At 33.4% G+C, this 22159-nt stretch overlaps 2 protein-coding genes across 8 annotated transcripts in view; one reads left to right on the forward strand and one right to left on the reverse strand.

The window, feature by feature from the left end:
* Positions 1 to 4808, forward strand: part of LOC137658792 (pre-mRNA-splicing factor CWC25 homolog) — a 585361-nt gene extending 580553 nt beyond the window's left edge. The window contains exons 6-7 of the mRNA XM_068393831.1: positions 3563 to 4104; positions 4643 to 4808. Of these exons, the coding sequence (XP_068249932.1) occupies positions 3563 to 4104; positions 4643 to 4757 (657 nt within the window). The 3' untranslated portion in view covers positions 4758 to 4808. The remainder of the gene's footprint in view (positions 1 to 3562; positions 4105 to 4642) is intronic.
* Positions 4809 to 9552: 4744 nt separating this feature from the next.
* Positions 9553 to 22159, reverse strand: part of LOC137658793 (arfaptin-2-like) — a 34110-nt gene continuing 21503 nt past the window's right edge. For 4 of the 7 annotated variants that reach the window (XM_068393837.1, XM_068393838.1, XM_068393834.1 and 1 more), the window contains exons 5-9: positions 21912 to 22087; positions 19310 to 19484; positions 18974 to 19122; positions 14724 to 14826; positions 9553 to 9909 (exon numbers count right to left, since the gene is read on the reverse strand). In XM_068393837.1, the coding sequence (XP_068249938.1) occupies positions 14769 to 14826; positions 18974 to 19122; positions 19310 to 19484; positions 21912 to 22087 (558 nt within the window). In that variant the 3' untranslated portion in view covers positions 9553 to 9909; positions 14724 to 14768. Of the gene's footprint in view, positions 9910 to 11324; positions 12703 to 14723; positions 14827 to 18973; positions 19123 to 19309; positions 19485 to 21911; positions 22088 to 22159 lie in introns of those variants that run through there. The other 3 variants (XM_068393833.1, XM_068393836.1, XM_068393835.1) reach the window with 3 other exon arrangements.

Here is a 22159-nt window from a genome sequence, read left to right on the forward strand (position 1 = left end):
TTGCCAAGATATTTTCTTAAATGCTGGAGCAATAAGTTGATCATAACTTGTGTGTCATTTGCCGCAAACTGATTGTTATTCAACCATTCATTACCTGACATGCATAGACCTTGATCATAATAAGATGAATGATTACCTCAAATTATCTAAGGCTTGTTTAAAAGAAAAGGATGTTAGACGCAAGCTAAGTAGTTTGAGTCAAGTCTAGTGAATTTGGTCTAAGTGTTTTATGGTGTCATCTCTGAGTGTTTGTGAAGCATCTATTGCGGGAGTTGCCGATGACATAGTCAACGGTAAAGCTAATTTACGTCTTTATAATAGAGTAGGTAATCTTTTCTGTCAAATGGGATTAGTTTTAGGTTTGATTAATTATTGATTAAAATATTCTGTGGTTGTTATTCATATTGTATCTGCGTAGTCAACAATTTTGGCAGACATTTTTTAAACTTATCCTTTTACAGTAAAAACAAATGTTTCCTGTGATGCCTCTCTTCCAGCGGTCCCTTTTTCTCAAGGCAAAGTTATGGTCTATGTTGTTGACAATGTACAGTAGAGTAATATAATTTCCAGTCACAAGGAGTTCCAATACCTACATTGTTTCAGACTGGATAAGACACATTTCCTGTACCTGTACTTTTACCAACTGGTATACGCTCAGCCAGAGGAAAGGATGTTAGAATAGGGGAAGTTGAAAATTTCACCCTTAGCCTGTACGTCCAAGACTCATAATTTTGTTATATTGGTAATAAGTCTTGAGGTCAGGTCAGACCAACTAACACATTTCCTCAGGTCTTTTCTCTGGGTTCCATTTATAAGGATGTGGAGGTTGGCAATTTTATATTGCACGAAGGTAAACCATTTGGATTTTGAGTCTGCCGATTCCTTTGTCCACTTAAAGTTCATCTTATATGGACATGGCAGCAGAAGCCATTAAGAATCCTCAACTTTATTTCATATCCAACTCATTAAAAGGAAAGGGGAGCAAATTAAATTCCTTAAATATGCACTACCCTGTTAGTCGCTCAAAAACAGGATCTGTTATCAGTGACCCTCTTAAAGACCAGATTCCTTTACAAGGGGTAAATGTGGGAGCCAGTACTCTACCTCTTCGGGTACTAACCATTTGCAGGGTTTACACACTTACAGTTGTTGGAACTTTAAAAAGAGTTAAAAGACCCAGTTGGCCTTGATGAAAAAATGCATACTCAAGAACAGTCTCATGATCCAAATGAAATTCCCTAAGATAATAGCAATTCCAAACCAGACACAAAGAATTATGGTGATTGGGAGTTGTTGAAGAGGGATTCAGATAAATAAACAGGATCACAATCTAATTTAATATTGAATTCACAATTACATTTAAAAAGACGTTTCTTACAGTGACTACAGTAGTTCCGCAGTGATAGTAGGGATTGTTAGAACCTTTAATAGAGCAAAGTAAAAGGTAATAACATGAATTCAGTCTACAGTATATTATCATTATTATTACTTGCTAAGCTACTACCCTAGTTGGAAAAGCAGGATGCTATAAGCCCAGGGTCTCCAACAAGGAAAATAGCCCAGTGAGGAAAGTAAATAAGAGAAGTAATTAACAATTAGAATAAGATATTTTAAGGACAGTAACAACATTAAAATAAATATTTCATATATAAACTGTAAAAAAATTTAACAAAATAAGAGGAAGAGAAATAAGATACAATAGTGTCCCCGATTTTTAATGAATCTTTAACCAAAGTCCTGTTAGCTATCAGGAAAAGGGATTGCATGGTCTCAAATGAATTTGAACGATGCATATTTCCAATTCCCTTGCCTTTAGTTGTGATTACACCCTCCTTCAAGTACAGTATTTATGGGGATAATTCCAGTTTTCAGTTGGCTTCATCTTCTAGCTATTTGGGTACAGTACCCGGCACCAGCCACCCGTTGAAATATTACCGCTAGAGTTATGGGGCCCTTCGACTGGATAGGCAGTACTACATTGGATCTTTCTCTCTAGTTACGGTTCATTTTCCCTTTGCCTATACACACATTGAATGGTCTGGCCTATTCTTTACATATTCTACTGTCCTCTTACACCTGACAACACTGTGATTACCAAACAATTCTTCTTCACCCAATGGGTTACTGCACTGTAGTTGTTCAGTGGCCACTTTCCTCTTCATAAGGGTAGAAGAGAGACTATAGCTATGGAAAGCAGCTCTTCTAGGAGAAGGAGACTCCAAAATAAAGCCATTGTCCTCTAGTCTTGAGTAGTGTCATAGCCTCTGTATCATGGTCTTCAACTGTCTTGGGTTAGTTCTCTTGCTTGAGGGTACACTCAGGCACTATTCTATATTATTTCTCTTCCTCTTGTTTTGTTAGTTTTTATATTTTATATAGGAGATATTTATTTTAATGTTACTGTTCTTGAACTATTTTATTTTTCCTTGTTTCCTTTCCTCACTGGGCTATTTTCCCTGTTGGAGTCCCTGGCCATATAGCATCCTGCTTTTCAACTAGGATTGTAGCTTAGCAATTATTATTATTATTATTATTATTAATAGGAATGAAATACATTCCTAAGTTGATTGTTTTTAACCTCATAATTGTCCAGCCCCAAAGCTAGTTAACTTTTTATATGTATCAAGAATTTTCACAGCTATTGGTGCATATTGAAGTCCTTTTTGAAAAAAATTGTCATTTTCTTTTTTTTGTACTTATTTGAATATTTTATAATTATTTACAGGTTTACATTTTTCAAAGTTCTTATGAGACAATGTACAGTTTGAACAATATTTTTTTTTTTAGATTGAATAATTTCTAATTTAAAGGTTCACGTCTTTCAAAGTTCTTATATACGAGACTTTATGCACTGTTCGAACAGACGACCATTTAATTTACTGGTTTTGAATAGTATTTGTTTGTTCTTATTGTTTATCACCTTCCCTTCTCTGGAAAATATGATATTCAGCCTTTTCTGTATTAAGGTTAGATTCATAAACTACTGTAGTTAAATTTATTATTTCTATACTTTACTTCAAAAAGAGATACTTCCCTCCCTCCCTCTCCGTTTTGCTCAAGGTGTGCAATACATGAGGCTAGTGGTTAGGACTACAGTACGTAATTCATAATATTTTTTGTTTATTTCGGCTTGGGATCTCTTTTTCATTCGCCTCTCAGTACATGACAGGTGGTTGGGTGTGGTGATATGGAGGGTGGGTGATGGCGACACAAAAAAAAAAAAATTTCATTTGAAGGTCAAGTTGGCCTTGCCATTTTAATAGCGTTTTCTATTCGACGCTATGACAAAGGATAAATTTCAGTAAACAAATTTAGTGTTTAGACTTGTGAATTATAATGTTCTGTGAATGTTTATTTTTTTTTTTTAATATATACTGTATATATTGTTTTGGCAGTTGAATTGAGCTTTGTGCCTTATTCAAATTATTAAAAATAATTTTGCTGCATATTACTGTACAGTATTCCATCTTTTCACCAGGAAATGCCATAAATATCTGCATTGCAGAAAAACAAAATTCAGATCAAACTTGTGTACTCATTTATGTATTTTTTGTCTTTTTAGAAAAAGCTTGAATCAAAAGAAAAGAAAAACTTGGTTGAAGATCGGAGAGATGATCACAGAAGATGGAGGGATACCAGTGAAAAGCAAGATAATAGAAATCCTAACCAAGACCAGAGATATAGCAATAGAGATTTTGAGAGGAGGAGGTATGACAACAGAGGGAGAGACACATTTATGGGTGATAACAGAGGTGGGGAAAGGAGCAGAGAGAGATATGAAGACAGACCAAGAAATCATGATAATTACAGAAAAAATGAAAGGGGAAGAAATCAAAATCAATTTGGTGGAAAATACAGACATCCTCGAGATCACTCTAGGAGCAGAAGTCGTAGCCGAGACAGGAAATACGGAGGAGACTCGAGTAGAGGCAACCAGGGGAAAGGTCAGCAGAAGTTGTCAGAAAAAGATATGGAGAAGAAACGGCAAGAAATGATGGAAGCAGCGCGGAAAAGGGATGAAGATCGAAAGGAGAACGTTCAGAGATATGCTGAAGAGAAGAGGAAAGAAGAGGCTATGGAAAAGGATGTAGGTAAATTTAGAAGGTGAGTGGTCAGATGCAGGGTATAATGCTTTGCAAATCAACTTTGTTGGGGAAACTTCAAGTTTAAACTTGCAGCAATTGTATTCAAAAAGATAATTGTCACCCTGTTTAACTTATAGTTGATGTTTTAATGATGTTATTCTTAAAATATCTTATTTTTTTCATTACTTTCGGTTATTTCCTTTCCTCACTGGGCTATTTTTTCCCTGTTGGAGCCCTTGCATTTATAGCATCATGCTTTTCCAACTAGGTTTGTAGCATAGCTAGTAGTAGTAATAATAATTTAATGTTCTTTTAACAACCAGGTAATAGTGGAATAGAATGTAGTTGTAACTTAGCATGCTATTAAGTACGTCAAAATTTAATAGTATTTGCCATATTTCTTTCCTTGGTTATGATTAATTTCTGGTTAGTCAATTATAATAAATTTGAATGCCAATTACAACCTTCATAAATTTAAATGCCAATTATGATTGATGGGTTTATTTTTTTTCAGTGAATGTTATGGTATTAATGTACTGTTTATCCTGTATTTGCAGGAGTAATCTTCTTGCAGCTGCCTCGCGTGGCTCGATCGAAGATCGGGTAAAATCAAGAGTGAGTTCGATGCAGAGGGGATCGGCACACATGGAGAGTAATTTTGCCCGCAAGTAACCAATTTAAATATTGTACAGTATTAAGATAAAGTGCATTTTGTTGAACAAATTTATTTTTATTGAAGTTCCTTGTGAAATTTATTGCTGATAAACATTAACATAGTGTACCCAAAGCCATACTTTGTCGAGTACTGGCATTCATAAAAGCCTATCATTTGGTTTATCATCAGTGTATGATGGCACATCAGTTCTTCAAATTCCGAGATAAGGTAAATAAGAGACATTATTCAGTAATACATTGTTCTATTATTTATTACATAACAAAAATTCCTGCTTTTCACGATGACCTCAGTTCATTACCTTCCTTATCAGGAACTAATGCGTACAAAATGACCAAGGCTAACTATTAGTGAATCTGCTCTGGAAAAGATCTTATTTGAAAGAGCAATTATGGGGCTCTAGGTTCATTTACCCACTGAAAGACAAGTCTTACATTGATGACATACAGCTCAGCTGCCTCTCAATACAGTTGCGAAACTAGTACGGCGACTTTGTCTTATGGCAAAATTACCAAACATCCACCAGTACCAAAAAAAAAAAAAAGCTTTAATGAAATCTATTGCACTCTCCACAACCTGATGCTGCAAATACAGCTTCTGAGGTACTGTATCCCTCTTGTAAGCTAAATATTAGTTTATGACTTTATAAAGATACTAACAGGAATGTGTATTGAAATTTATCAACTAGTGCAAAGCTAATTGTATTCTGGAAATATCCCTGAATTTAATACACTATCATCTTGAAGGAAGTGACTTTGGATAAGGTTTTACGGCGTAAATCAAAACTTATTGACGCAAGCTAATTTAAATTACATTTGTTGAGCAGAAATAAAGATAACTGGGTATTAATAAATCTTAATACCTGTGATTTGTAAGTTCCTATTACATTATTTTTTATTAAACCTGTTTTCTCACTTCACTGAAGCAGGAAAACTTAAATATGCAATTCTATTGTCTAAGGACTTTGTAAAATCTGGACAGGCATTTTAAGAAAGGCACCCTTGAATAAAGAACTAAACAGGATAGCCTGTTCTACGAATTTGTTGAAATACTTTGTAGAAAAATTAAAATCGCAGGCTAAATAAACAGGAGTTTAATTAGACCTCAGAGCCGAAATCCTTTTCTCTTGGGGGGGCCTTGTCTACAGTGAAACGTATGTTTTCCCCTTAGGGAGGTGGAATAATGAGATGAAAAGACTAAAGGGAAAAGAAATTGAAATTACAATAATAAAAATATAAAGACTTACACTTCAAAATGTTGCAGTCTGTCTTGAACCCTATAAGGAAATATTGCCCCTGATTTACCAGGGTAGAGCTTATATAAACCATTTCAAAATGATTGCACCAACAATTAAATATGCACAGCATGATTTCACTAAATACATTGAAGTTCTGATTTATCAAAGCATTAATCTAAATTGATGTCTCACGGACAACTGCTATGGCTCTACCATAAAATAATATGGTCCAAGCACCAATCATAATTTTACTTAATATGCAGGCAATAGCAGTTTTAAAATTTGCCCTAATTTTGGCAAAAACTACACAAAATCAGCCATCAAACAATCTGTACATTTTTACCTTTTTCATAATACAGTACAATTTTATTTCCTACAGGTAATGCCAAATTCTATTTGAAGTTTAATTTCATGATATTGCAGCAAATGCAATTGTTAAACAGCAGCCCATGTTTCCGTGATTTACTTTTAAATCTTAATGACGAGCCAATGCAGCATACCTGTGAAAATTGAATTAGCTACTAGCAAACTGGGTTCTTCAATAATTAGAATATTCAGTAGTATAACCTGACCACTGAATCACATTTCTAAATCTCGCTAGCTGGCTCTAAAGTATCGAGTTCTGAATGACGGGTGGGAAATGGATAGTCATGAACCTGGACAAACCAAAACAGTTAAGGTTGCAAAGAATATCTTAGGGAGAAGGGGAAAGTTCAAATTGAACGAAGGGCAATTTATAAGGGAAAGGGCCAAAAATAACAGTTCATTAATCAGATATCAAATTGATTCTAATAAAGGAAATGTTATATTTTATCTCCTTTTGTTCTCTTATATATCACCATTTCTTGACTATATACTTTACTAATTTCCTTCCTATTACATATCCCTACAAAAGAACTGATACACCCCTATAGAGAGTAGATTAAATCTTTAAAAATATACATTTTAAATACGTTCTAAGTCTGATACAGTACACCACGCAAGTGAGACCTAGTGTCATTTTACCAATAAACCTGGTTCCTGTATTAAACCTACTGCTTCAATACTCTCCAAACCATAAATTGCACTACGACGACGGCTCTCGATACATTACGACAGTGAAAGATTAAGTCTAATATGTGGGTAAATGCAACAGAGCCCATCAACATATCCTAGCTATTAAAAACAGACACACCGCTAATTCTTTGACAAATGTGTTATACATAAGCCCGATGACATGGGGGGGGAATACTATGTGAAGACATGACCATGTCCCAAATGATAAGATCGCTTGAAAACGAAAAGGAAATACAGTTAAGGGGAAAGACATTTCCTGCCTCACTTTCGCGAGCACGAGAAATTAGAGAGATCTATCAATATCCTTACCACTAATTCTTAGCAAAGCTATATAAAACAAAATTGATTTTCATCTAAATACTTTATCCCTTTTCTATAAACTTATAAAACGCCCAGTACTTCTCATCAACAAGAATCTCACGCGTAAAAGAACATACTATTGCACACAGTTTCCTAAGGCATAAACAATCTCTGAAAATGCAAAATCAGTATATACAACTACAGGTGTCGTTACACTTGACAAAACCAATTAGTTAGCCTATAACGTTGAACACTTAATTCTTCTATGTTTTCAAACCTGAACGCAAGGTAGGAACAAGGTGAAGAAAGAAAAATTGGATCATTTTGTTCTAGCTGTTCTCTTAGTCTTTATAGAAACAATGTCAGCGCTTGCATTCCTCTTAGAGTTAATTTGAAGTTACATTAAATGAATATATGGAAAATTACATAAAACTTTAAATAAGTAGTTCAGTTTACATGAAAAAAAAGAAAGAACAATGCAATACTCAAAGCATTTCTCCTCGAGAGAAGAGGTAATAAAGACTAAGAGTAACAAGACTTCCTCTTTCCCTTTTCAGACTGAAGTTTCCTTGTCCATACCTTTGTTCATATCTAAAAACACAGCGATAATTATAACAAACCTTAAAAATAAAATAGCATGATGATCACCATTGTAAATGAATACAGGCACATACAAACAACACACCCAAAACAACTTGGAAAAAAAAAAAAAAATTCTTAGGAATATCGAACTTAACAAATATTTTACATTTTCCATTGTAAAGAGTAACCAGAAAAACTCTGGTACAATATTAAAATATGTACAAATTAGGAACGGTTGTACCATTCACTTAATGACATTAAATAAAATTTATATTTTCATTCCTAACATGATACCTTCAAGTCATTTTAATTTTCTAATTAATCTTAATATATATTATACAAACACCAAAAGGTGTAAGTTGTTATATACATAAATTTTTATACTTTTCATTTCCAATATCTTTAAATAAATTTTTTAATTCATTACCTGTGAATTACAATTTTTTTTCTTCTAAATTTTGCATAATCAAGAAGGAATAAGGAATGTATAAGCACTTATAACAGAAGAATAGTTATCAGTTGCAGTCCAAACTAGATAAAGTCTACTGTATTTTGTTAAGGTCCCCCACTGTTAAAACTAAATAAAGAAACAATTTATCTGTCAAGTTACATAAAATATTAAGAAAAATATTCTGAAATGACCAGAAATGTAATTGGAGTAACAGTAAATCAAAGTTAGTATAGGAACCAGCAAGGCATATGCAAGCACTAGTGGCTTGATTGATGCGAAACCACAAGCAAACGGAAAAGTGAACGAACCCCTAGACTATCTATAGATTTTTTTCAGGACCCTTCGACGTGTTACACACACTATTGCCTGCTAGAACAAGAAAAATACAATTGGATGCTGTACTTTACTTTACTTGGTGTGTAGAGAGTTATGCACATAAAAGGTTTGTGTAATGGAACATCCACCCTTTAAGAAAATTACAACCCATTCATAACTTTTTTTCTTTGAAAGAGTAGTGGTAGTTTAGGGGCTCCACGTCAAGACGACTTTTTTCCGTTGTGGTATCAAAGAAAAAAATAATTACGAGACATGATAGATGATGACTAGATTAAGACAGAAAATGACAAAACCCATTACATGGTAATGTCTTGATTGATTTCTGGTTCTTTAGCTTTCTTAATTTTGGTATCATGTTACAAATGGTCTGCTATACTTTTGACTACATACTGTAATAGTAAAATTTTATGTAACCATACAAAATTGACTAGAATGATTACTAATAGTGGTATTTTTCTTCCTACAATACGCAAGAGCGGCTTGATTAAAAAAAAAAAATTTCACCAGGTTTTTAAACATATTCAACCACATTGTAGAGTACTGTATATCACTTGTCAATCAACCATCTTGGACTTCAATGATAAGGCATTTTCTTCCATCTAAGAAATTGCATACCCCTACCTTGGGTATATTGTGAAATAAAAGAAAAAAAAAACATAAATGATACATAAATATTGCAAATATTTCTTAGGCATTACTAGGTCATTACACAAAAACTACAAGTATCATACACGTGGGTTTAACACACGAATCGGATTTTACAGTAAAAAATACGAAGCCATATTTCTTCTGTAATATAATGCCCTATTAATAAAGCATATGGCATTAAGTGACATTTACTTGCCCATGATTTGTCCAATTTTAACTATCTTAAATCATTAATTACTAAAACATGAGAATGAAGATATCAAACCTGTTTACACTGAGATTTGCCAAATTGTTCAAAACATTGTTAATTCACAGGATCAACTGCTTATAAGTTTTGGAATACAAACACTGTTATAATTTTGACAAAGTTCTAGTTCATGATTTACAAATACAGTACATAAATCTCTAAATATCAGTCTGCCATACAATGCATCTTCACAATCATCGCAGTTCGTGTAACTAAATGTCAGCGTCTACTTACATTTGTTCCTCGCAGCTACATAGAAAAATAAAAAAATCCTTTAGCCTGAGCATTCACTTTCTGCAACAAAACAAAAAAAAATATGTATATAAAAATCAGTCAATCATATCAAAGTAACCTTATGAAAAGCCATCCAATGAAAAGATAAATAAAAGGCATTTGGCCGACAGTAAATAAACTGGCAATGGTAAGTTTTGTCGAGCAATAAAGCCAGACAAGTCACAATTAGAAAGAGGAAAACATCATGCAACCTTTGCAATTTGAAAGAAGCCCGCTACTTTGGGGGTTGGCAGTAACGATGCTGGTGCACAGAATAACATTCTAACACTGGATATTTGAAGCTTTCGGTTTTACAACCATTAGTAACTCTGGTTTTTTATATATAATAAAAAGTCTTTTTTTTCCTTGTTAGCTGGAAACAAGAATTGGCTGGCATCAGGAATGGTTTATAATAATACAGTGTCTGAATGTAAAGCTTAAACCACAATTTTCAGAGTAAAGTTTTCAATAAAAAAAAAAAAATATCCATAACAACTGATGAAAGGTATTTGACATCCAGCCACAAAATGATTATTACAATTGGACTACTCGGATTATTCCTGAATATCCATTTAAATAATGTCAACATACTGTACTGGTTTAAAAAAAAAAAATCTGTAAAAGAGCGATAAAGTTCCATCAAAAATTAAAAGTAAAAATTCTACTTTTAATTCAACTACATACTCCATTAAGGAATAACAAAAGATAAGTTCTTCAAAATGTAGAATATGTTAGTAAAGACAAAATCTCAGCAAATCCACAGAGGAGATTGTTACCTAAACACCCTTTTAGCACAGCAACAAAAGACGTTACCAGTTAGGGAAGAATGGTATATGTAGCAGTAAGGAAGACGCAGGTCTCTACCCAAGATTTAAAATTTTGGATTAGCAATAAATTAAATTTTCTACAAGAATATTGAAGCCCGGCACTATAAAATTCCAAACATTCAAGTACTTCGACCACAAAAATTTTAAGTAATCAAAAATTTCTTGAATTCTTGAAAAGTGGTGATCAAATTTCTAATAGTTGTAGGGACACTTAAGAGGTTAAGAGCTGAAAACCCTTAATTAGTGAGAACACAATCTAAGTGCTGAAAAACATAACTTAACGAAATGGCTTGGCAGAATGGTTGGCAGAAAGTTCAGCTCCATACCTGGACAAAATAGCAACTCAATGAAACATCGGAGAGCTTAAACGAAGCAATTTACAGGATGCTGCTGTGATGATACAAAGGCCAACTAATAAAATCTATTCAAAGCATATCTTTAGAGATAAAATCAAAGCATTCTTTAAAATCACAACTAAAATTCAAGAGATACCATCCGACAAACACCTATTTTCAACTGATAATACAAATACTGTACAACTATTTTGTATTTTAAGACAAGGGATACCTAAATATAATGTTTTCTTGATGATTATACAATACCATTAACTAATTTTCTCTAGTTTATTTATTCATACGAGGAAAACTTCCTTTTACAACAAAACCTCCTGCGGTAAAGCACAAGGCAAATCAATAAGATATATTGCCATATTCTTTGGGAGTTTACTAAAATTTTGAAAAATCAGAGTAATCAACGACATGCAGAAGAAAGTCACAGCCATATTCGGAAATGACTACATTTTAAGCTATGTTAAACATGCTTAATAATGTAAAAACATTAAGCAATGCAAAATATTTCTAACAGTTCATAGCACGATTTTATCCAATTTTAGAAATTAAAACCTTTTACGTACAGAACACTGAAGCAGTTGAATAAAGCTGATGTACTTAGCAAGCAATTTATACTTAAAAAGCAATTTAGGTAACTTCAATTATAAAATATTTTGCAACAATATAACTCCTCTACAATATAGTTGGAGGCGACTGACCCCCAACGTCCAGGACACGGCACTTCAGTAATTAAGTACAACACAGTAAACTTATCTAATACGAGTCTATGACAGACAGATTTGGTTACACTTCTTGATAACTAATATTTACTTATCAGGACTAGGCCATCTATACTGTATGAAAAAGCTTTTTTTTTTTTACATGTAAATCTGACAATAGTAACATTAGTTGCTACATTTCTATACCATTCTCCTGGTATTACAAGATTAGTTTTATCACAAACCAACTTCTCCGACGAAATTGTAGTGTCGGCTCTTTACTTACAAAGCGGTGCTATAATGTACAGCTGTATTAAATGAAGCAATCTTGTGATTTGCAAGTAGAAATAAGCAAGGCTCCTTGAGATTTGAACTTACATTCCCAAATACACCCAACAAGAAAGATTTTCTTTCAAAAGCTGTATAGTTAGCAAATAGTTAACTGCAGTGTAAGTGATCCTGTTCTCAGATCCACCTAACATACAGGATATGAAAAATTACACTGTTACATTCAGTGGTAATGAATGGAGCAGTTTTTTATACACTTTTCATGTTCATAAATCATTTCAAGTTTTATACATTGCAGTCTGTCTGTCAACCTTACCATCAGATATGTGTTTCATACAAAATAAATACCGGTATGTTTCACCACTATCAAAATCAAACTGCAACGGTTTCTCTCGTCCTTCATTTGTCGTACAAGTCCATTCACAAAAATGCATAGAATATTTCCTTTAACTTCTATCAAAAATTCTCATCACAAATATCCTCGCTCATGAGGGGTAGAATAACATGCTTAAAAACAGCACTCAAATTCGTCTCGACTTCAAAATTGACCGACATAATTGGCGACTCATGGATCTCCTAATACATCTCCCCACCCCGATGCATGTGACATTGGCATCATCAGTATACAAACATCTTCACTAGTATTCACCCCTGTAGGAAGAATGGAAGACCAGTAAGACAAAAGCAGCTTCTTCAACAACCCCACAAATACAGGGAACAAGAAATTTAGTATGCAGTTAGGAACCTTAAATGAATTCATTAATCACTTTTACTGAAATTTCAATGCAAGAGCTTAAATTTTCATGTAATACACCCTTAATCTAGGGCTGATTATAAGGAATTCCTTAGCAATAGCATGTATAACTTCAGGAAATAATCTGCAAATGAGTATATTTTATTTTTATTTTCCTAAAGCAAGGCTTCATCCCTTACAAGTGACCTGAGAACTATAGCCGTTTTTCCCAATGTCATGCACTGCAGAAGTCTGACATCGTGAAAAGTAACTGTATCAAAAGCCTCCAAGAACAAGTTAAGGAAAACATGTTAAAACTTTTACAAAATAAAATTACAAAAGCGAGGAGACCAAATAAGCTCTGACTCCCAAAATCCGGAAATTAAAACTGCGACTCGACATGTCATCAGCATTGGTTTTAACTATATAGTATATTATAAAGTTTCTCACACCACACACACTTATCTCTGGTGTGCATGCCACACTATGACAGCTAATGTACAAGCAAAGAATCGTCCCCGATTACTGAAGATGAATAACAGAATATAAAGTTATTAGAATGAATCAGCACAGTAAACTTGGCCTTACTTCATTATATAGTGTCATATATGAATTATTTTACAGAGAGTGATCAACAAATTAAGGAAAAAAATACATGGGTTGCATGCTTCTTTCGTCATCTTATTTTTCTATCAAACGTGAAAGTATTTGTTCCATATACAGATGGAAGAGAATATTTCCAATCTTATCAAGAGAAGTCTCCAAAATGCAAATCCTGAAAAAGGCTCTATGAGTTCATGATCACTCGCCAAGACTAGTTCATGATCACTAACTAAAGACATGTGAATGGTTTCAGATATACTTGACTTAAGTAACTTAAAAGGCAAGAACAAGAGTTGCCTTCAAGCAGTTCAAAATCAACAGACCAACTGAAAAGGTTAAAGAACAGTTATGGTCTCAAACTTGGTTACTCTATTCAACTTGGTTATGAAAATTTTGTTGTATAAATATCCATTAACATTACAGTACCTAGTCTTACTTGAGGGTCGACAAACTCATTTAGCCATGGGCAGAGAAAGACAAGGAAAGGCAAAGGAGAAATTAAATTACTGGGTACTACAGTATACCAAATGAGCCCCTCATGAAATCATTCTAGAGATGAAATACCAGTTTTCATCATCTTGTAATGTAGGAAGGGATAGTAAGACTCATCATGACACTTACATAGAAGGCCCACAATGTTGTGTATAAAGGTGCAGTTTTCATTAATCAGTAATAGTCCAAAAATATTGCTATTCATAAATGTATATCCAATTATATTATTAATAGATTAGAAATAAAATAAAAAGGAATACAGCCAGATGCAAAGTGACATTACAAAGCATCGTTATAACCTTGTGTGATGAGGAAGACACGCTGTACATGTTGCCCAATTGTGGGGTCTTTATGTCACTGAAATGTCTCTAAGATACCATCCCAAAGCAGTTTTTGAAAGATTCAACGTTCTCAAAAGCTGCTGCAAAACCTAGTTTGGTTACCACATCTCATTTCCCAATCCCAGAATACACTAACTATTCTAATATAAAGCCTCAATATTTGGTATCCTTGCCGTAGCTCAATTCACCACGAAACCCAAAGCCTCCAATATACCTGTATCACTTTCTTCATTACTGAACCTCAATCCTACACCATAATACCAAAGACACATGGATATTTACATGCAAGAATCACGTTCCACAACTAAAGTAATGTGCCCAAGTGAAAAGAAGCAAAACTCAAAAATTTCCCTTTCCTTTATGCTTTCTATTATAAAGGTACCTCTCTGGATACCGGCAAGGCTGAACAAGACCTTCTTCCTTACTATTACAGGGAGTGAGTGCTGGTAGGGGGAATAGGCTACATGTATACAATAACAAATACACTAAGCAATATTACTTGCCTGAAATGATTTATAGTTATGAGAATGTGAAAGTGATGGCTTATGTTACTTGGTTGGGGAGTTTAGACTACCAAAAATTGTCTGAAACGTCTCTGGCACAGATCTGAAAAGTAAGCAAAAAATACCAAACTAGAATATAACTGAAAATAAAAATGTCTAGCCTTAAATAAAAAACCAAAACAAAAGAAATAATGGCTACATGTGGGCCCCCTTACACTACATTAGCATTACTGCAACCTATTTAGATGGTGGTTTACTCAGCAATTGAATCATAAATGAGGCGAGTTGCTGGGTAGGTGACAATTGGGTAAGGTTTTCAAAGCAATGGTAAGAGAAGCAACAAAATAAAACCCCGGGCTAACATCTATGATGATGAAAATAACACACAAATGAATGTGTTGGTGAATGTTGTCCCCAATTAGTGGCGTGCGTTATGTGATGAGTAGACTGCAATGGACAAGAGATCAGGGATACTGCTGCTCCACTTTTCAGAAACTAAACGACATAGAAGGGAGTACCAGAAATGACAACACAGCGAATTCAGACATTCGGGAAAATGTTGGCCGAGACAAGAGTGTAACCATGCATGACAACAGCAAACAGGATGAGATATATATATATATATATATATATATATATATATATATATATATATATATATATATATATATATATATATATAGGTCTTCCAACACATTTACGGTGATGCAGTAATGGTTGGACGAGCAGTAACTATTTTAAGGCTGCGTTGAAAAGAATTCAAGCAGAAATTAATCTAGACCCTTGAAATAAAGTGGCTCCCAAGTTAACTAAAATAATAGCAACTTATTTAAAATGACTTATTAGTAAATGCTTGGATAGCAATCTTTAGGGAATGCTTAATGTGTGAAATATTGGGGTTGTAGCCTATTTCAATAAATGTTGTAAATTGAGTTTTTTAAACTAAATTTTAGTATACAGTATACAAGAAATCTAAAGATATATATATAACAATAGGTGAAAAAAAAATATTTCCATTGTTCTTTTCTAATACTGTACAGTATAAAAATGCAAATTTTGAAAAACAATTAAAATACCAGAGGTTAAAAATCTAATAAAATTATTTCCTTGCAAAAGCATAAATTATACCCAAGAACTATATAATGTTTTGAACCAGTAAGTACACTAAATTGTAAAAACTTTGTCATTTGTAATATTTGCAATGTACGTAACTTCTAACCACAAGATTATTCCTTAAATATTTCTCGATGATAATTTTACAAATAAATCATGGTACAGGTTCAAATAAAAACAAATAATCATATTCTTAAAAGCAAATAGAATTTACAGGTTAGAAAAATATTCTCAGTCCACTTGCACTACTATACAAAGCTACTACCTGTAACAAAAGACCTTCTAAGATAGGTTTTTACTACTACTACTACACAATATAAAAAAAAAAAAACAGGTAGACTCATGCAAAACATATGCCAAATATAAAATCTTCTTAATATTTATCTCCAATAATGGCTAAACTTTCCTGTTGCATCACTCATCAGATCGTGAAATTTTTAAACAAAACCTAGCCGAACGCTTGTAAAAAAAAAAAGGGGGTTTTAATTGGTCCTAAACTTTCATGAAACAATTTCACTTAAATAGTCAAATTGATGTCTGAAATTAGTCTACAATTTCATTACACAATGATTACCTTTAGCTCTTAAATTTCATGAAATTATGCTTACCTTCAGGTATCAGGAGCCAATGTCTACAACTAACTAGTCGATATTGTGAAGTAATGCTAGCACTTAGCACTTAAAATTCCTCACAATTAATGGTAAATCTTTCTAACTAGAATCATCACTAAACATAAGAATAAATGTAAAAAAAAAAATTAACTAATTACTATGAAGTTAAAGCAGGGTTTACACGATCGAACGCTTCGTCGAACCCGGTTGACGGACCTACTTGTCAAACAGTTCGAAGAGGAGGAGTCAGCCACAAATGCATAAGGTTTGTGGACAATGAAGCTCCGCCCACAAAATTCGGGCTAGAACAGACTTTCTTCGAACCGTTTGACTAGTGTGTTCGAAAACCGAATACAGTGAACCCTCGCTACCTCGCGGTTCGACCATCGCGGATTCACCACTTCGCGGATTTTTTCCATAACCCATATATATACAGTAATATATATATATATATATATATATATATATATATATATATATATATATATATATATATGCATGTATTTATGTATATATGTAGGTATGTATATGTGTATACATATAAATATATATATATATACACACACACACACATATATATATATATATATATATATATATATATATATATATATATATATATATATATATATATATATATATATATATATATATATATATCTAAAGTAGGAAGATGTGATGTAGTTCTAAGGGAAAAGTATGGGAAATATGTCTGGGTAATAAGCAAAGCTCTACCTCCAGTTTGTTTCTTCATTATGATCAGAGATAAATGTAAACAAAACATTGGTTGCCATTTTTTATCGTGCTTTTTAGCGTGTTTAGGAAATGCATGATATAAAATCACCTTTAATATTTGTGCCTGTTTTAGTTTAGGGTACTGTAGTACATGCATTAAGTGTTCTGTACATTAAAGGGTAGTTTGTTAACAGAACTACGTACAAGGGAAGGTTTTAAAAGTCTGAATATACATGTTGAATAAATAGGTAAATATGGTGTCACTACTTCGCGGATTTTCACCTATCGCGGCCGCGACTGGAACCTATCTACCGCGATAAACGAGGGTTCACTGTACCCCCTTCACAGGTTCGAATATCACCTCAAACACTCGTCTGTCGAACCACGCTCAATGAACCTTTCAACCGTGTAAACCCGCCTTTACATTCACACCTTATTTTATTCTGTTACTACTAACAGGAATCCGAAGGATCTATAAAATCCAATATGATACCTTAATTCCCTCATCTTTATTTGTTAAAATCCATATAAAACAATAGAAAAAAAAAATAAAAAAATACATGAAACACTATGAATTTCCCTACTAAGTAGTAGGCAAAACATGATAGCCATGGCCATAAGGAACTAAAGACTTGATTCAAAGGATACTATAGCAATTAAAAAAAAAAAAACTAAGTTAGACTAGTTCTGTGAAATTTCAAAAACAATACAATAAATTAGTAGAAATATAGAGAAAAACAAAACTTCTTAGTGGGAAATTATCTACATCTGGGCTACACAATGAAGCACCATTGTCTTGGTAATATTTATACACATTCAAATCTCAAAGCCTTTTTTGTACATAATACGAGTTCTCTTACCTTTTTTATTTGATACCTCATTCAGACCATCAAATGCTAATTCCTAATACAAAATAAATCACTCTCTTTTGAACCAATAACTTTGCTAAGTCAAAAATTGCTTGTTTTGGAAAGTAGATGTAAAATGAGGATTTGTATCTTCATGTTAGAATTCTTTCACACAGAATCTAAATTACTTCAGTTCAGAAAACATAATAGTGTACATACTGTGACCTTCCTTCATTGTTCAGCACTCAGATCTAATCATAATGAATTATGCTAATTAAAAAGCCACAATTATATTTAAAAATTGGGCTCGCGACACATTAAAGCTACCTTACAAGGATTGTCTAAAACTCGAAGTTATTATAGACATATCACACCAAAATGCAAGATGAGAACTATTAAAAACCCAAATTTTAAATGAATTATCAATTAAATATCAAACTTTTTCATTGTTTGATAAAAATAGGGAAAACCATCAAATCTTCACTAAAATGGGCTTGACCTAAATATTTCTGTCTTACAAAGGACAGGTCAATATCTAGGAAGGAAAATATTTGATCTTACAGATGAAGGTTAAAAATGCAGGAAGAGCTGAAAACACAGAAGATCCAGAGACAACGCAGCCAAGGGCAAGATAGTTCAAACCTTTTTACAGTTATGGTGAAAGCTCACTATAATCTTGTATGGACACCATACTAATCCTGGCATCATGCGTAAAAAGGCAATATTGTACACCTGTAACAAATATTGGTTGGAGAAACGCAGATATTTGCTCTTACATAAATCACACACCTTAATCCTTTGTCAATACCAGTGAGGTATCCTGAACTTATGCCCAAAATGGAAGAGAAAGTAAGGGCATTAATACTTTGTAAGAAAAGATAACATTACCTATCACAGAGAAGTAATGCTCCCAAATACCAAGAAAACTCTAAACTATACTTACTGTTCGAGCCAAGAAGGTGGAGCTGTGTTGGGGCTGCGAAGTTTAATGTTGAATTGCTTGAGGGTTGCTTCTAGGGCCGTCTGATTACCACTAAAGTATGCCGAAACAGCATTGTGGAATAATAGCAACTGCTTGTGCATTACTTTTACCTAAAGATTCAAGTAATATTAGTTGTAACTATTGTAGTAAAGATCTTAAGTAATAATCTATCAATACACCAAAGAAATATTAACAAGAACAGCATCCAGGATGTAGTGCAGTTCAATTTCAATTATTGACCGATTTGCAATTGAAAAATAAAATTATGCTAATATGGTTCAAAGAATGCTTTATAACCTTGTTTTCATCCAGGAATTTTAGTTTAATTGATACATCTGCCCTCAATCTGTCATAGTGGGCCTTGTGCATACTAAAGTTCCTCTGCGCCTCTTCTAGTTTGATGCTACTGATCTCAGTCCTGGGTTGTTGCGATAACATTTCAAGGTCGCTACGATAGGCATCATATTCCACCCTGAAAAATACATTAGTGTCTAAAATAGTGTTTCCCAACCTTTTTTGGTTGCAACCCTAAATGTAGTCTTAACCTGGAGTAGCGACCCTAATTGTAATACTAAATACAACCATTTCATGTAACAGTTACCTGTACTTGCAAAATGTTTATGAGCTATCGTTACTACTTTTCAGTTTATATTTGCTAGCATAATGAATTTCAAAACAATTTAACCAGGAAAGAAAAAAAAGCTACTATGTGCCCAGTAGAATCTTTACCTTGTCTAACTAAGGTGAATCAGTTATATTAATAAAATAAAAATGTGAACAGCTGTGAACTATAGATATATTTTTGTAAGACCCTCTGACAACCCTGAGTAATACCCTAGCGACCTTAATTTGTGTCGACCCTGGGGTCGGGAACCAATGGTCTAGAAGGAGGGAGAGAACAAGACATTGTTTAAAAGTTAATAAAAAGAAGAGTCAGTTGCATCATCATTAAATACTAAGCAGATGGAAGGAAACCAAAGTCTGATACTGAAGAAATAAGTAGATACAAATCATATTCTCATTTCTGAACACAAAAAATAGACATAAATTTTTATGACAATAGCCATAAACAGGATGTTTGTTACTAATGCTGTTACCCTATTACCATCATTATCACTACAATATTATTTTATCTGCAATGCTGTTATCATTACTACTAATAATATTACTGTAGTAGCATTGAAAAGAGAAATATTCAAAGGGAACGAACCTAATACGCTAATAACTTGCAAAGAAGGGTTCTACTAAACGAGACCAAATGTGAAGAAGATTGAAACGTAAGATGATAAACGAGACCAAATGTGAAGAAGATTGAAACGTAAGAAGATAAATGAGACCAAATGTGAAGAAGATTGAAACGTAAGATGATGAATGAGACCAAATGTGAAGAAGATTGAAACGTAAGATGATGAATGAGACCAAATGTGAAGAAGATTGAAACGTAAGATGATGAATGAGACCAAATGTGAAGAAGATTGAAACGTAAGATGATAAACGAGACCAAATGTGAAGAAGATTGAAACGTAAGATGATAAACGAGACCAAATGTGAAGATTGAAACGTAAGATGATGAATGAGACCAAATGTGAAGAAGATTGAAACGTAAGATGATGAATGAGACCAAATGTGAAGAAGATTGAAACGTAAGATGATGAATGAGACCAAATGTGAAGAAGATTGAAACGTAAGATGATGAATGAGACCAAATGTGAAGAAGATTGAAACGTAAGATGATGAATGAGACCAAATGTGAAGAAGATTGAAACGTAAGATGATAAACGAGACCAAATGTGAAGAAGATTGAAACGTAAGATGATAAATGAAACCAAATGTGAAGAAGATTGAAACGTAAGATGATAAAAGAGACCAAATGTGAAGAGGATTGAAACGTAAGATGATAAATGAGACCAAATGTGAAGAGGATTGAAACGTAAGATGATAAACGAGACCAAATGTGAAGAGGATTGAAACGTAAGATGATAAACGAGACCAAATGTGAAGAAGATTGAAACGTAAGATGATGAATGAGACCAAATGTGAAGAAGATTGAAACGTAAGATGATGAATGAGACCAAATGTGAAGAAGATTGAAACGTAAGATGATAAACGAGACCAAATGTGAAGAAGATTGAAACGTAAGATGATGAACGAGACCAAATGTGAAGATTGAAACGTAAGATGATGAATGAGACCAAATGTGAAGAAGATTGAAACGTAAGATGATGAATGAGACCAAATGTGAAGAAGATTGAAACGTAAGATGATGAATGAGACCAAATGTGAAGAAGATTGAAACGTAAGATGATAAACGAGACCAAATGTGAAGAAGATTGAAACGTAAGATGATAAATGAAACCAAATGTGAAGAAGATTGAAACGTAAGATGATGAATAAGATTGAAACGTAAGATGATAAAAGAGACCAAATGTGAAGAGGATTGAAACGTAAGATGATAAATGAGACCAAATGTGAAGAGGATTGAAACGTAAGATGATAAACGAGACCAAATGTGAAGAGGATTGAAACGTAAGATGATAAACGAGACCAAATGTGAAGAGGATTGAAACGTAAGATGATAAACGAGACCAAATGTGAAGAGGATTGAAACGTAAGATGATAAACGAGACCAAATGTGAAGAGGATTGAAACGTAAGATGATAAACGAGACCAAATGTGAAGAGGATTGAAACTTAAGATGATAAACGAGACCAAATGTGAAGAGGATTGAAACGTAAGATGATAAACGAGACCAAATGTGAAGAGGATTGAAACGTAAGATGATTTCTCATGATTAACAACATTCTAAGAACTGATGTCCCATTGTTCTTTATGAAATTTAAAATTATTTTGTACAAGGATGAAAAATACCATCTGCATCAAAGACGACTGCGCAACTAACCTCGCAGCTTCATAAAGCTTGATGGTAAGCAAAGTGTCCTCCATAGTTTTGTTACAGAGTGTGTTGACAGAAGACACAAAGAAATTTAAGGCTCCAAGAAGAGTTTCCCCATTTTTGGTTAGGGTTCGTTGAGTCTCTGCATTGTAGATAAATTCTTCTTGAAGCTCTGGAGATTTCTAAGAGAAAAATAATCTTATTAAAAAAGGGTTTTTATAATACCAAACATCAAGTTTTTAATCACTTTGTAT

This window comes from Palaemon carinicauda, chromosome 19, assembly GCF_036898095.1.
Source record: "Palaemon carinicauda isolate YSFRI2023 chromosome 19, ASM3689809v2, whole genome shotgun sequence".
NCBI classification, from domain to species: domain Eukaryota; kingdom Metazoa; phylum Arthropoda; class Malacostraca; order Decapoda; family Palaemonidae; genus Palaemon; species Palaemon carinicauda.